The 14,525-nt window shown below is 51.9% G+C and overlaps 1 protein-coding gene across 8 annotated transcripts in view; it reads left to right on the top strand.

Annotated features, from left to right (window-relative positions):
• The window catches only part of NBEAL2 (neurobeachin like 2), a 198,360-nt gene that overhangs the window by 117,106 nt on the left and 66,729 nt on the right, over window positions 1-14,525 (top strand). For 5 of the 8 annotated variants that reach the window (XM_050942372.1, XM_050942371.1, XM_050942374.1 and 2 more), the window contains exons 10-11: window positions 7,350-7,433; window positions 12,977-13,060. In XM_050942372.1, coding sequence (XP_050798329.1) covers window positions 7,350-7,433; window positions 12,977-13,060 — 168 coding nt within the window. Of the gene's footprint in view, window positions 1-7,349; window positions 7,434-7,623; window positions 7,697-12,976; window positions 13,061-14,525 lie in introns of those variants that run through there. The other 3 variants (XM_050942379.1, XM_050942375.1, XM_050942378.1) reach the window with 2 other exon arrangements.

The raw sequence follows: 14,525 nt of genomic DNA, 5'->3' as shown, positions 1-14,525 counted from the left end.
GGAACTTGAGCTGTTGACTTTGGGTTGTTGTCATCCCTCAGACGTCGTTAACGGTCTCTTGAGTCACACACACCTCGCACACCCATCCCAAAGATTGGGGCCTGTCATGCTGCTGTACAACAGATCACCCAGCTAACAACGAGGAAGCTGAGAGGCTGTTGTTCTGGGTTGTGTCTCCCCTCTGAGAGGAGTCCGTAATTCCTGTGCTACATCCACCCGGACCCACGCTGCGCGTATGTTGTAGCCTCAGCTTCACTCTAGATGTGCAGTTTGTCATTCGGCTTGCATGCTGTTTGGGGCAGAGCCTGTTTTCCTAGGCGTGTGCAGCACTTAGTGTCCTGAGAGGCTACCACAACACACAAGGGTCCTCACTATTATTGTGGTGCAAGTATTGTGCATCTTACACTAACGTCCTGACCACTAATGCACATTAAAGATTCCAGTCCACTTTTCTAAGCAGTGGGACTGTTAATCCTGCTGCCCTGGCCAAATTCCTGCAAGGCCCTAAACTCCCCGACTATTTTCACTTGCACTCAGCATCCTTCATCCCCTGTCCTAAGCTGTTGCATAGTGTTCCTCTGTGGTGTTAACCAGCACACCCTAGAAGTGGCCGCACATCATGGCATGTGAAAGCTGATCCTGTTTGGCCTTGTGTGTTAATTTCAGGGTCTTTATTACTTGTTGCTAATGGAAAAGGTGGAAAGAGCCCAGCTAGGTTTTTTATCCCCAGGCTGCATTTGCAGGGCTGACAATTGGGAAAGGTCTGTTAACTAACTTGCTGAGCGGGCTTGCCCTGGAAATGCGAAGGGTGAGGGTAGGGAGCTGCCGCACTCCCATTTCTAATCGGCACTCGGAGTTCCAGCCCAGATGCCTGCAGTTGATTCACCTGCCTTTATCTGGGGGCCGCTTTTTATTCATCTGACCATTAATTTGAAGAAAAAAAAGGCAACTTCATCTTTGCTCTTCATTTTGTCAGTGGGTCTTTGTGGCCTGTCAGTTTGTGTGGCGTACAGTGCTTCCTTCCACACAGGAGATCTACATCCGTTCATCCATCTCACTGCAGTTTCCAAGTCCGGAGAGAACAGTTTCCAAGGCTGGCCTGGCTTTGGAACGGTGTGTGTGTGTGTGTGTGTTCTGCCCGGAAAACCCCTTAAATCTCACTTGTACGCAGAAGGAAGATTTACATTCATTCATAACAAACCGAAAGCTGGACCCTGCTGGAATCTTGCTCTGCCTCTCTCCTGTGTGTTATTTTTAACTTCGGTTTAAACAAACCAGGTGCAGGTTGGCTGGAATTTTCCCATTTATGGCGTTGACCGGACTGGTGGCTCAGAACACGCACTGTTCACACGTGTGTCCCTCTCCCCCACCAGCTGCCCCCTGCCCATGTTTGGCACTGAGAGCCCCTCTCAGCCCCTCTTTTCAAAACAGGCGATCCAGGGGGGCTCTTCATTCAGCAGCTTCAACCAATAAGGTGCCACTCGGGCAAGCTCTGAATCTCAGTGACCACCAGTGGGTGCTGTTGCAAATGCTTGTAGCTGAAGAGAGGGTGTCTTCCCTAGGAGAGGCTGAAATTGGCCATGTTACCAGCTAGATTCCTAGATCTACAAAGAAGCTGCACCTGAAGCTTTTTCCGTGGCAAATCCGAGGGGGCCTCACAACAGGCAAAGATGTGCAGGTGAACGTGGCTTGGAACTAGGGAGGGGAGGCAGGCTGGCTGGCTGAGTTTTCTTTTTTATTATTTTTTTATTATTATTTTTTAATTGGAGATATACCCATCTCATGGAACTGGAAGGGACCCTGAAATGTCATTGAGTCCAGCCCCCTGCCTTCACTAGCAGGACCAAGTACTGATTTTTGCCCCAGATCCCGAAGTGGCCCCCTCAAGGATTGAACTCACAACCCTGGGTTTAGCAGGCCAATGCTCAAACCACTGAGCTATCCCTGGCTGCAGCATTCCCTGAACCAGCTCTTCTTCCATTGTTAAAATCTGGGCCACCATGGGAGTGCTCTCGCCACCTTTCCAGCCGCAGGAACCAGTGGTGGAGAGCTAACAGATTAGCACAGGGGGGACCCTGATTGTTTGGCAGGTCCGGAGCCATTCACCTTATTGAAGAGGGTGCTTGCTGCTGTATGGTTTGCAATGGGCTTCATGCACAGTAATCAGCCCTTGGCAGGGGGATAGGTGGTGGCATAAGCCTGCTCTGGGGGTCTTGGTGGGGGGCGAGGTGAGGCAGAGAGGGAGAGTGACTTGTCAGAGGTCACGGAAACAGTCTGCAATAGAACCGGGATCCAAACTCAGGACGTCCTGACTCCCGGTGCTGTGATCGAGTCCCGCCTCTCTCATATGTGCCCTCTAGGTGTCCCTTTGTCCCAGCACAACTGGAATAGTGCACATGTTACACAAACTCTTCGGCACAGGCTCATGTGTCTGCAGCAGCCGCCAGCTTGTCTTGGGCATGCTCGGAGCGTCTGCCGGGGTCCTGTGTCCTAGCAGGGCGCTGTGGGCCGTTGCTATGCAGTGGAGGTGAACGCGGCCAGCTAGAAGGATTCTCCGAAGGACGAGCAGCCCCGTGCAGGTTGTGTCTCGGCGCTCCCGACCAGACTCTTTCAAAAAATCAAGTGCAATTAGATTGAGCTCTGCTCCCTGCTGCTCCTTGCTCTCCCAGGCCTGCGGGATCAATCATCCGGGAAGTTAACAAGATTTTCCACCTCTCTCCGTCATCTGATGCCATCTCCAGCTGCTGCTGTTGCCAGGGAAATTGCAGCTCCGGTCCTGTCCTTGGCAGAACTGTCGCTGACTGAGGAGCTGCTGGCTAATCCATGTCCGACGCAGGCTGCTGCCGGGAGACGGGGGAGCTGGGGAGAGTAACTTCCAGCAGGCAACTTCTATCGTGGGCTTTTTAAATGCAAGGAACAGGCTACTCTCCAGGGCTCTGTGCTGCTCAGTAGTGACTCCTGTGGTCAAGGGAGGAAAGCAGTGTTGGCAATATGAGGTGTTGGTCCACAAATCCTTGTCCTTCCTCTCTGATCCCATCTGCCCCCAGCTCGATGCAGAAACTCTCAGACTGGCTGCATCACTTTGACTCCAGATTGCTTTCAGGACCATTATATGGGTGCCCTAGCAGGTGACCCAAGTCCCCATTTGTGCCGAGCAGCCTCCTGTAACTGTCTCCCTTTGACCTTCCTTCTGCAGATCCACTAGTGATTCGTCCTCCCATCCTGCTCTCTGGGGTTCCCCAATCTTCCCTTCCCAGTAACTCTCTGCTGCCCGCTCAGCATGCCAGCCCCAGAACCCAGTGCCTCTGCATTGATCTGCCGTTGGCCCTGCAGGCGGAAGTTTCCTTTGCTGCCTTGCTACAAACAGTGATGCATCTTCTTTCCCCTGCTGGCTTTGCCCTTCGTGCATCGGAAAGGACCAGAAACACAGCATAACCAGACACGTAGCCTGTTATCTCAGAGCCTGACGGGAAAGCAAACGCTGGGGCTACTCTTGGCAGCAGAACAAAACCCTAGTACAGCTGCTTTCTGACAGTGAGCGTTAGCCCTGACCCGAGTGTAGTGGGAAGGGCTCAGCCGGGGCCTCGGACAGGGCATTTTGAAATGTCTCTGCCCTCTTTGAATTTCTTCTCTCTGGAGAGCAGAGAGGCCTTGACGTTTATTCCTGCTTGGTTTTGTTCCATTAGAAATTCAGGTCTTGTCCACCCTGTCTTTCTGGGAGGATGCTATGGACAATTGGAGAATTAGTAGGGTTCTGTTATTATGAGGCTTTCAGGAGATCTGCTGTGACTCTGCAGTAGGATGGGATAACTGGATGTAATGGGATGGAACTGAGTAAAGTAGGATAGTTAATCGCAGTTAACTCACACAATTCACTCAAAAAAATGAATCGCGATTAATCGCACTTATAACAGTAGAATACCAATTGAAATTTATTAAATATTTCTGGATGTCTTTCTACATTTTCAATATTGATTTCAATTACAACACAGAATACACAGTGCTCACTTTATTACAATATATGCACTGTAAAAATGATAAACAGAAGAAATAGTATTTTTCAGTTCACCTTGTACAAGTACCATAGTGCAATCTTTTTACTGTGAAAGTGTAACTTAAAAATGCAGATTAATTTTTTTTTTTGGTTACAGAACTCTGCTCAAAAACAAAACAGTGTAAAACTTTAGAGCCTACAAGTCCACTCAGTCCTACTGCTTATTCTGCCAGTCTCTAAGACAAACAGGTTTGTTTATATTGACAGATACTGCTACATGCTTCTTTTTTACATCACCTGAAAGTGAGAGCAGGTACTTTTGTAGCTGACATTGCAAGGTATTTGCATGCCAGATATGCTAAACATTTATATGCCCGTTCATGTTTTGGCCACCATTCCAGAGGACATGCTTTCATGCTGATGATGCTCATTTAAAAAAAAATGGGTCAATTCAATTTCTGACTGTACTCCTTGGAGGGAGAATTGTATGTCTCCTGCTCTGTTTTACTCGCATTCTGTATATATTTCATGTTGTAGCAGTCTCGGATGATGACCCAGCACATGTTTGTTTTAAGAACACTTTCACAGCAGATTTGACAAAATGCAAAGAAGGTACGGCTGTGAGACTTCTAAAGATAGCTGCAGCACTCCACCCAAAGTTTAAGAATCTGAAGTGCCTTCCAATATCTGAGAGGGATGAGGGTGGAGATTGCTTTCAGAAGTCTTAGAAGAGCAACACTCTGATGCTGAAATTACGGAACCCAAACTGCCAAAAAAGAAAGTCAACCTTCTGCTGGTGCCATATGACTCAGATGATGAAAATGAACATGCCTCGGTCCGCACTGCTTCGGATTGTTGTCAAACAGAGCCCACCATCAGCATGGACACGTCCTCTGGAATGGTGGTTGAAGCATGAAAGGGACATATGATTCTAGAGTGCATCTGGCCTGTAAATAGCTTGCAATGACAGCTTACAACAGTGCCATGCGAATGCCTGTTCTTACTTTCAGTGACATTGTAAACAAGAAGCAGGCAGCATTATTTTCTGCAAGTTGTAACCAGCCTTGTTTGAGTGATTGGCTGACTGAGAAGGACTGAATGAACTTGTAAGCTCTAAAGCTTTATATTATTTTATTTTTTAATCCATTTTTTAATGTAATTCTACATTTATAAGTTCAAGTTTCATGGTAAAGAAATGGCACTACAGTACTTGTATGAGGTGAATTGAAAAATACATTTTTTTGTTTTTTACAGTGCAAATATTTGTAATAAAAAATAAATGCGAAGTGAGCACTGTACACTTTGTATTCTGTGTTGTAATTGAAAATAATATATTTGAAAATGTAGCAAACATCCAAAAAGGTTTTAAATAAATGATATTCTATTGTTTAACAGCACGATTAATCGCAATTAATTTTTTTAATCACTTGACAGCCCTAGAGCAAAGGTAAATCTCAAATGGAGTTGCGGGGCAAGTCTCCTAATGGGGAGATCCATTAGACCGTGTAAAGGTCTCCCCAGGGGAGGGACCTGGCCTTGGTTCTCCAGCATCCTAGGACATGGCCTCGGAGGTGAGAGGCAGATATGGACGTCTGGCTCTCCCAGGCAGTCTGCATGTCTCCCTTTGCAATGTCTGCCTAGGGCTGTGTGGGCCATTGCCGTTTGTATTTGTGAAATGATGCCATCTGTGCAAAGGCTGTGCCTGCTGGTCCTCCAGACCCCATCTTGGGACGTAGCTGATTGTAGAGGCCAGCAATTCCCCATCTTTCCAGGGTGTTATCAGCATGAAGTGAGATCCCAGGGGTTGTGGGAAAGACAGGCTGCATAGGTGACTCAGCACCATGCCTGATGGTATTTTAATACATTGGCGGTGCGTTAAGACTGAAACCTCCAAGTGATACCCTTCCAGAAAGCCCCACAATGCAGGGGGAGTGACAGCTACTCTGAGATTAGGGGAGCAATGGCTGATAGCAGAGGGAGCCTGCACCTAAGGTCTACTCTGCAGGGTAACTGGAAATCATCTGTGCACATAGCCATGTGATGCTTTCCGATTTTGCATTGCACGAGGGCCCAATCCTGAAGAGTCAGTGTTTCGTTCGCGTAGCCGGCATCACCTGGGTCTGGCCTCACGTTAGCCATGGAATAATCTATGTTGAAGCTGCTTGGCCTGCTGCCCATAAGCATGTTCACAACACTGCTCAGTGACTCTGTGTCCTGAGATGGTTTCAGAGAGCAGCCCCTCTCCAGGCACGCGGCGATGGATCTGGAGCTCAGTTACGCTGTCACGCCGAGAGTAACAGTGCTGATGGCAGTGGCATGGCTCCAGCATTGTGCTGGTGTGACCTGGTTGCTGATAGTTCAGAGAAGGGCCTGTTTTTCCTGTGTCCTGATCTTCGCTCCCCAGATGAGACCAGCTTTCCTTCCTCCGCCCCCCTAAAAGCTAGAACAGAGACCGAGCCCTGGAACCTGGCACAGAGCAAGTGTGCTTGAGACTTTCTTTTTACAAGGCATTCCGATTCCTCTGATCCTCGCTGGTTTCTGCCCCGTCTTGCCATCCTGAGAAGAGCCGGAGAAGACAGTGACAATCCGGTTCTTGAAAGCAAATTGACTCAGGCTGGTCGATGGGGCCAGACTGAAGCCTTAAATTGAGGAGCCTTGTATTATCCCTGCAGCCAAGGCTGGAAGAATGCAGCCTTCCCCATGCACATACTGCCCCGTCCGTGTGCCTTGTCTCTGGCCCGCTCCGTAGAGACTGACGGCAAAGCTGCCGGTGGTGGTCTCTGTGCTGTGCGTGGCAGCTCAACAGGAGCTGGATTGAGATTCCCCCCAAACTCGCTTCATAGATGCCACTAAACAGCGGGGGTTCCTCGATCGCTGCTTCCCCAGGTGACCTTTGGGTCAGTGACCTGGAGGGGAAGCTCCATTGGAGCAATTGCTATCAGGCTGTTTTACAATCCGCTTACAGCATTAAGATTTCAGGATCTGCCTTGTTTCCCCCACCCCGCCATGCTCTACCCTACCATTTAAAGTTAGTGCACAGGAGAAATGCCAGCTGATTTGAGGCAGCAGAGGCAAGACTTCATAAAGCATATGTCAGAGGCAGGCTGCAGGCCATAGTTTAGAACCTGATCCAGGGCCTGTGGGGGCCAGTATCTCTCCCCTGGACCCTGTCTGAGATCCCTGCACCCTCTGGCTCTGGGGAGGGCATCCAGGTTGGAGCGGTATCCCAGCGATGATGCAGCGCAGTTTGAAGCCCAGCTGGTTCCTCCTAGGTGCGCCCGTCCGTCGTGTGCTTAACCCTCTCTCTGTCTTTCCCTGTGGCTGACGTAAGCTTTTCTGACCACCTTTTCGACAGCTCTACGTGAGCGGGGCGCGTAAAGCGGACGAGACGGGGAGTGAGCTCGCCGCACGCTTACTGACCGAGAGCGATGTCCAGAAGGTATTGCACGTCACTGGTGGTGGCCAGGGCAATGCTCAGGCTGTGGCTGCTTTCGTTAATTTATTTTCCGCTGCAACAAACCAGGTGATGTCAGTAGCACCATGAAGCCTGGGGTGGGGGGACACCACGCTTTTGCCTGTGGCTCTGTGCCCAGTCAGGCAAGTTCACCCTGCACCGTCCAGCTAGAGAAGGGGAAGGAAATAAGACCTGAGTCGGCCCAGCTCCTGTTGGCTTGGATGGGGGTTGCGCATCCTGAATGGAGGGTGAGATTTTATCCTTGCTTGGTGCTTTCTGTCCCCAAGGGCTTGGCCCTGATGGGGAAACTGAGGCAAAGCCCCGGGGCTGGCAGTGGAGTGAGGTGGGTGCCTGGCAGGCCCCTGTCTAAACCACACAACCTCACCCTTCATCTGCCCCTGCTAAAATTTATTTTGCCTTCACACAGACAGGGACTGGATCTCTGAGCAGAGCTGACAGTTATGGATGCACTCTACTCATAGTACCATAGTCCCTCCCAACAGCCCTAGGAGCGAGAGACAGGCAGGTATTCTCCTCCCACTTTTACAGATGGGGAAACTGAGGCAGAGTGCTGCATGGAGTCCTAGAGTCAGAGTCACAAAGTTCAAGGCCAGAAGGGCGTCCCCCCTCCCCCGATCATCTGCTCTGGCCTCTCGTATGACACAGGCCGCTCCCATTAGCATGCCCAGCCGAAACTGAGCTGAGATCGAAGGGTCACAGCCTGCAGGAGACTCGACTATGATGGGCCCCAAGCACAGACTATCAGGGACCAAAGTGTACTAGTGCCCAATGTCCCTGCAAAGGCAGAGAAACCCAGTGGGTGCCCTGCACTCCATCCTTCCCCAACCTCACTGCCAATCTGACCACATCTCCTGGGTCCCAGTCCAGTGCCTTCCCCGCCAGGCCATCCTGCCCCTTCCCCGTCCTGCCGGCCCTTCGGTGCCTGCCTTGGGAGCCAGGGTGGATTTTAAGCTCTGGCGGCAGAGCACAACTGGCCCCTGCCATAGTCTTGTGCCCAAGGCAGGTCTCCTGTACCCTGTGATTAGATGAGAAATAACCCAGCCACCTCACCTGGCTTTTCGAGGCTCTTTGAACCCGCTCTTGGCAACTTTCCTGGGTGTAATATCCTAGGAAAGGAGCTGGGGTGCCCCAGAGCCTGGGAAAGGGAAGCAGCAGACGATTTCCAGGGCATCATGTTGGAGCAGGTCCTTACCCTGCTCTCTTCCGCTGTCTCTCTTCAAGACAGAGGATGGATTCAGAGGCTAAAATATGGGTGGGGACGGGGGAAATCCACCGTTCCATTTGGATGTCCCTGGCGCTGACATCCCTGGTTTGTGCAAGGTGATGGCACTTTGGGAATGAGCCTGCACCAATCGTGTGTGTGTGTGTGCGCGCGCGCGCACGTGTCGCGCTAGTCTCACGTCCGTCGCTCTGAATCCGTCCGGGATCCAAGAGAGCCGCCCGGCACTGGCTCGCTGTTACTTGCTTCTCAGCCTTCCACGTACGTGGCAACCAGGGAGCAGGAAGGCAAGCTTAGAAAGGGAATATCGGAAGTAACCAAAGCCCATCAGGTTACTGGCCGGGAGACTGGCCCAGCGCACTGTTATAAACAGAGCCACCGGTTGGTTCCATCCTACGCCATTAGCCAGGAACCCCAGGGCCCTGCTGGGAGTAGATTTCCAAGCAGTGTTGTCAGGAGGGCTGGGCCCAGTCCTGTAAGGTGCCAAGCAGCCTCAAATGCCAATGATTTCCGTGGGAGTGGACGGGCGTGCGGTGCTGCCGTGAGAGGCGCTGAGGACCCAGGATTGGGCCCGTATAATCCACCTTTGCATTGAATATGCCCTTTCCAAATCTTATGTCAAACTGGACGTCTTCTAAAATCCTTCCGTTGCTGCCCCCTGCACCCCAAAAATCCCCTTAAGTATGATAGGGCAACTGAGCAGGCATGCGCTGGAGAGGAAAGGGCACGACATTAATATTGGGCATTGAAAAATGCCCTGTTGTTGGTCGACACCAAGCAGACCTGTAATGAACTCTGTCCTTCCTCCCTTGAAACCCGGACGCTTGGGGCACCGCTGTTCAGGAGAAACAATCCAGAGCACGTGCCAGAGCCTCAGCTGGTGTGAACAGGTGTCTCTCCATTGAAATCAGTGTAGCGCTGGCAGTTAACTCCAGTTGCCCCTAAGCGTTTTGGGTAGCCCCCCCAGTGAGGCTATTGAGTGATGGCGGTGGTGTCTCTGTCCCCTTCTAGTTCTAAGGGCCCTGTTGCATGAACAGCCAGGAGTAATTCTCCTGCATCCTGTGCTTATAAACGGCGTCTCCACACACACCACACACGCCCTGACCTTGTTCCTGAATTCCCAGCCTGGCGAGATTTGAAATGGATTTTTTTTCAGCAGTAGATGGAGCCTCCCCTCCGGTTGGGAGGCTCTGACCTGCATTCCCATTTCCCCCTTCCGTATCAGCTTGGTAGCTAGGGAACAGAGAGAGGTTTTCAGAAGCCGGGGGCTGTGCCTGGGCAGACAGGCTCTTCTGGCGCAGCTCAGCTGCCTTGGAAATTGAGCAGCAACTTCCTGGAGAAGCCACTTAGACTGTCCCTCCGGAGGAAGGGAGCAAAGATAATCTCCTAACAAAGGAAGGCAGGCCTGGCCAGATGGAACAGCTGAGAAGTATTAACAGCTGGTGGCTCACAATACAATTTAATTACAGAAAACCAAGGGAGCCATAAAATGTTCCCTCTCCTTCCCTCCCTCCAGACTCCTTGCTGGCAACTGCAGGAAAGCTTGTCGGTTGGCTTTATACCTCTCCCATGTTTGCAACATGCATGCGCATCTTGGGAGCGGGTTTTGTGGCTTTCCCCGGGGATTGGACTGGGGGCTCTGGGGGACGGGGAGAGAGGTGTGTGTGCGCGCAGAGAAACCCTTGCTGAGCTTGTACAGCTCAACAGAAAAGGCGTTCTCTCAGGCTAACCCTCTTTCTCCTCCACCTTCGCATGCTTCAGGGACAGGATGGGGACAAGCCCTAACCAGCTAGCCTGGTGACCTCTTGATCTGTTTATGCCACTGGTCCTCTGGGCCGCTCGAGGTCTGCAGAACCCTCCTTGGGCGTGAGCTGAGCGAAAGTGTTTGAGACCCTGAAGAGGGTGGCCTGTGGGGTAATGACCCAGGTTGGATGAACAGGCCGGGGGAACCCCTCACTGATTCACTCGATCAGCGTCTCCTGTTTTGGGTAGGATCTTGTCTTTGCTTCAGACCCTTCCCATCACCAGCCGCCTTTCCGCTGCCAGCTCCTTCCCTCCAAGCCCTGTGTGCCCTTGAACAGAGCTGCCTCCAGCTGCTGCGGCTTGGTGGCCCGACAGTACCGCTTCCTGCACTGTTTCTCAGTGACGCTTCTGCAGCCCAGCCTCGGTTTGCATGCAAGGCATGATGACTCCCCTTGCCACTGCATTTCAGAGGAGGGGGATCCCTTCCGGCTCTGAGATGGGAGCCGTAAGCTCTGCTGCTTGGCTGCACCTCTTTATTTTACAGGTCACTGGGAGATGCATCTCGAGTGGCCCTGGCTATTGCAGGGACAGAAAAAGCTGCCAGTCCAAAAGATTAGACTCCTGGAATGGGCCCAGTCTCCCTCTTTCTTACCAGAAATATCCTGTCACTTGGCCAGAAGGGAAAATTAATAGAGGATCTCCCCTCCCCCGCACACTCTTCCAGGTTGAGCTGGGGTCTTAAAGCCTAGATAAACGTGGCGACACAATGGAGCATTGGGCCAGGAGGCTGAAAGCCGGGGAGCATGTCTCAGCGTTCGCTGGGGGCTGGCTGTTTTCCACAGGACGGGTGGGGGCGGGGTCTCAGGGCGTGGAGAAAAGGGAAAGCCGAGCCCAGGATGTGGAGGTGGCGTTTTCCCCCTCGCTCCCACGTGGAGCCTTGTGCCTCCGACAGCTCCCTTCTCAAATGCCCTGGAGGCTCCAGCAGTCCTAGGCCTCGGCTCCCGGGGCACAAACGTCCCTTCAAGGGCTGACCTGCGAGCGGTGGTGGCGTTTTCCACAAAGAACCACTCCCCTTCCTCAGCTGGCCAGTGGCTGGGATCCTGCCCCCACTGACGTCAAAGCCCCGCTAATGGCAGCGGGTGCAGGAAATCCCCGATGTCTGGCTCGTCCTCTTCCCGAGTGGTGGTGGCCGATGACAGGAACTATCTGTGCTCCTGGAGGCAGCAGCTTCGTGCACCGCCATCTACCCCTGTTCCTGCCGCCCCCCCTCTGGCTCTGCTGGGCATCATCCAGGGATGTCCTGCGCTCTGTCTGGAAGGGCCCTGCTCCTTCTGTCCACTGGATGTTTCCTCTTGGGGATTCTGTGCGTCTTTCTCAGACCGCACTTCACTCTTTAGCTATCCCTGTAGGGGAAAGGACCCAACCTGGGAATAGCCCCCGGAATCTCTCCAGCCCCCAAAGGGGTCTCAGGATCACAACAGAGGCTGGATTAAAGACAGTTCCATTCCCTCTTGCTTCCCCTCCCCTACTGGGTAACAATCCTCCATCATCCTATCCCCCTAGGGGCCTTTAACAACCCCAGGGAGAATGGATCTGCCCTGAGGGGCAAGGCCCGGTTGGACTGAATTTCTTTGCAAGGTAAAGCAGCAGATGAAGGCAGGGGGCACGGAACAACCCCGCTACCTTGTAGTCGTCTCCTGTAACCACCAGGTATCTGCTTACAAGGAGAGCGTTGCCGGGTGGTCCCTCAAGGAGACCTGCAGAGTTTTAATATTAAACAGGTGGATCTGAGCCCTACAACTGGAGTGTGGATTCTCCCAAAGTTTTGGGGGGAGGCGTTATCTCAAATAACTAGCATGCTCCCCGTAAATCCTGCCTGCTAAGGAAAATCTTGTCCCTGGGGTTCAGGAAGGGATGGTGGATAAGAGACCCTTCCTTCCTGTAGGTCAGGTATAGCTGTGGAACTGTATGGATCTCTCTCCTATCTAATCCTAGGCGTCCTGTAGTCCCTAGCTCCTTTGGTGGCTCTGGGTAAGTAGGGGTGAAAGGTTTGGCATCTGCAGAACTAGGATTGTCCCAACTGCCTGTGGCCAGGCAGGTTTGCTCAGAGATGAGGCTGAGTGAACTCATAGTTTCTCCCCATCACTGACATGATGTAAAGAAAGAAGAATCCTGGCCGCTCCCTGTTGGCCAGTGACTGACTGGTTCGCGTTCTGATTTCTCTGAGGTGCCGAGCAGCCGCAGCTCCTGTGAGAACTGCGGCTGCTCAGGCTGTCAGCGACTTAGAGGGTCTGCGCTCGGATCTCGCACCGGTACATGAGTGTGCTTATCAGCCCTGCGGCTGCTGACTTGACCTGACCCAACTTGAAGCTCTTCTCTGCTCAGAAGCCCCTGGTGTGACCTTGTAGTTCAGGGCTTGACTTGTGTCGCGGTATGGCCGTGGGAGGAACTGTGAAAACAGGGGGGGATCGGCCTGCCAGCCCAGTGGATTTTAATAGGCCAGGGTCGCCACATGATCGTCACTCGCTTTCTCCCCTGTCTTTAGGTGTTCGACAGCAGTTCCGACGCTATCACAGTTCATGCCATCAGTGTGCTCACCTCCATCATGAGAAATTCGCCGTCGGCCAAGGTAAGAAGCGAGAAGGCTGACCCCCCTTTGGGGTTCTGCTTGGTTGTAAGGGTGGGGGAGTGGGATGAAACGTGTAGGTGGAAGGGGAGGTAGTGTTGCCAATTGGATAGCGCATACTGGACTAAGACTTGAGAGACCTGAGTTCGGATCCTGGCTTTGTCACTGGCCTGTTGGGTGATCTTGACCAAGCCAAATCCCCTGTCTATGCCTCAGTTTTTCCCATCTGTAAATTGGGCATAATGACACTGACTTCCTTTGTCAAGCACTTTTGAGATTGGTGAATGAGAAGAGCTAAGTTTTATTAACAGTAACAATCATGAGGGAGAACACACTGGAATCTAAACCTAGTCTACTTCCAAAGGGCATCTGCAGGGTCTAGGAGTGTGACCAATGGAGTATACTGGGGGAGATGAGATCCAAAGGAGAGCTCCAACCGTGAGGTGTGGCTGGGTTTCTTTTTGTCCTGTAGGATAGGCCGTGCTAGTCCATGTCGTGTAGGTTGAAGGGCAGTGTCCTAGTCTGTGGATATTCACCTTGCCATTACTGAGAATCCGGGCAAAGTCAGGTACTCTGCCCAGTGAAGGTGGCAAGACAAATGTGGAAGGGTCAGTTTGGTTGGTTTCAATTGAAACCAACCAAACCACTCTGCCGTGGAAGTTGAGTCCGGGAACGAAAACATCTGCTGTGTCTTGAACTTTCACGGCCTTGCCATTGGTTCTGGCTGCTTGCCTCGAGTGATTTCAGTACTCTGGGATGGAGAAGAGCTGTATGAACTAAAGAACAGAATGAATGGGGATAAACTGGCCAGGAATAAACACAGGCTTCTGTGTCTGTAGTCTGCTCTCTGGGAGTTTGGGCCGACTGGTGCTTCAGCAGCACCGCACCTGGTAAGAAGCATCTGTAGGATGAGACCCTAGGATCGGACTTGAGAGCTCAGTGAAGAGTCACCACATGATTCAGTGGTCTCCTAGGCCTTGTCTACACTGGTGGCAGCGGTAGTAGGGTCCATACAGCTACATACTGCAGTGAAAAGCAGGCTGTGTGCATGCTGCAGTGTGTAGCTACACAGGGCAGTGAAAGGCTCTAAGGGGGACAGGCAATGGGGAAAGGCTCCGGCAGCAGGACACTACACTGCTTTAAAAAGGAAAAAAGTGTAAATGGGGGAGTCACCGTTTGAGTGCATAGAGAACCATGTAGGGTACCTACAGTTCTGGTGAGTCTGTACCCTACTTGCCTAAGTCATGCTGTTTAGGCTGCACACTCCTCAACACGGCTATATGTGTGCTCCATGCCACCATGAGTGTGCCGTGGAGACGTACCCTTCCTGAGTGGTTTTGAACAAATCGTACCGGGCGGCTGTTTTTTAACTCTTGTTCTAGTTCCATTACCACGGAGTCAGACCTGGGTTCGGTTTGGCTCAGTTCAGGTTTGGTTGTATTCAATGTGCCGCCGAAAAATGATAACG

The sequence above is a fragment of the Gopherus flavomarginatus genome, chromosome 2 (genome assembly GCF_025201925.1).
Source record: "Gopherus flavomarginatus isolate rGopFla2 chromosome 2, rGopFla2.mat.asm, whole genome shotgun sequence".
NCBI classification, from domain to species: Eukaryota; Metazoa; Chordata; order Testudines; family Testudinidae; genus Gopherus; species Gopherus flavomarginatus.
Note: the sequence above shows the minus strand (reverse complement) of the source record. Positions and strands in the feature narration are given on the sequence as shown.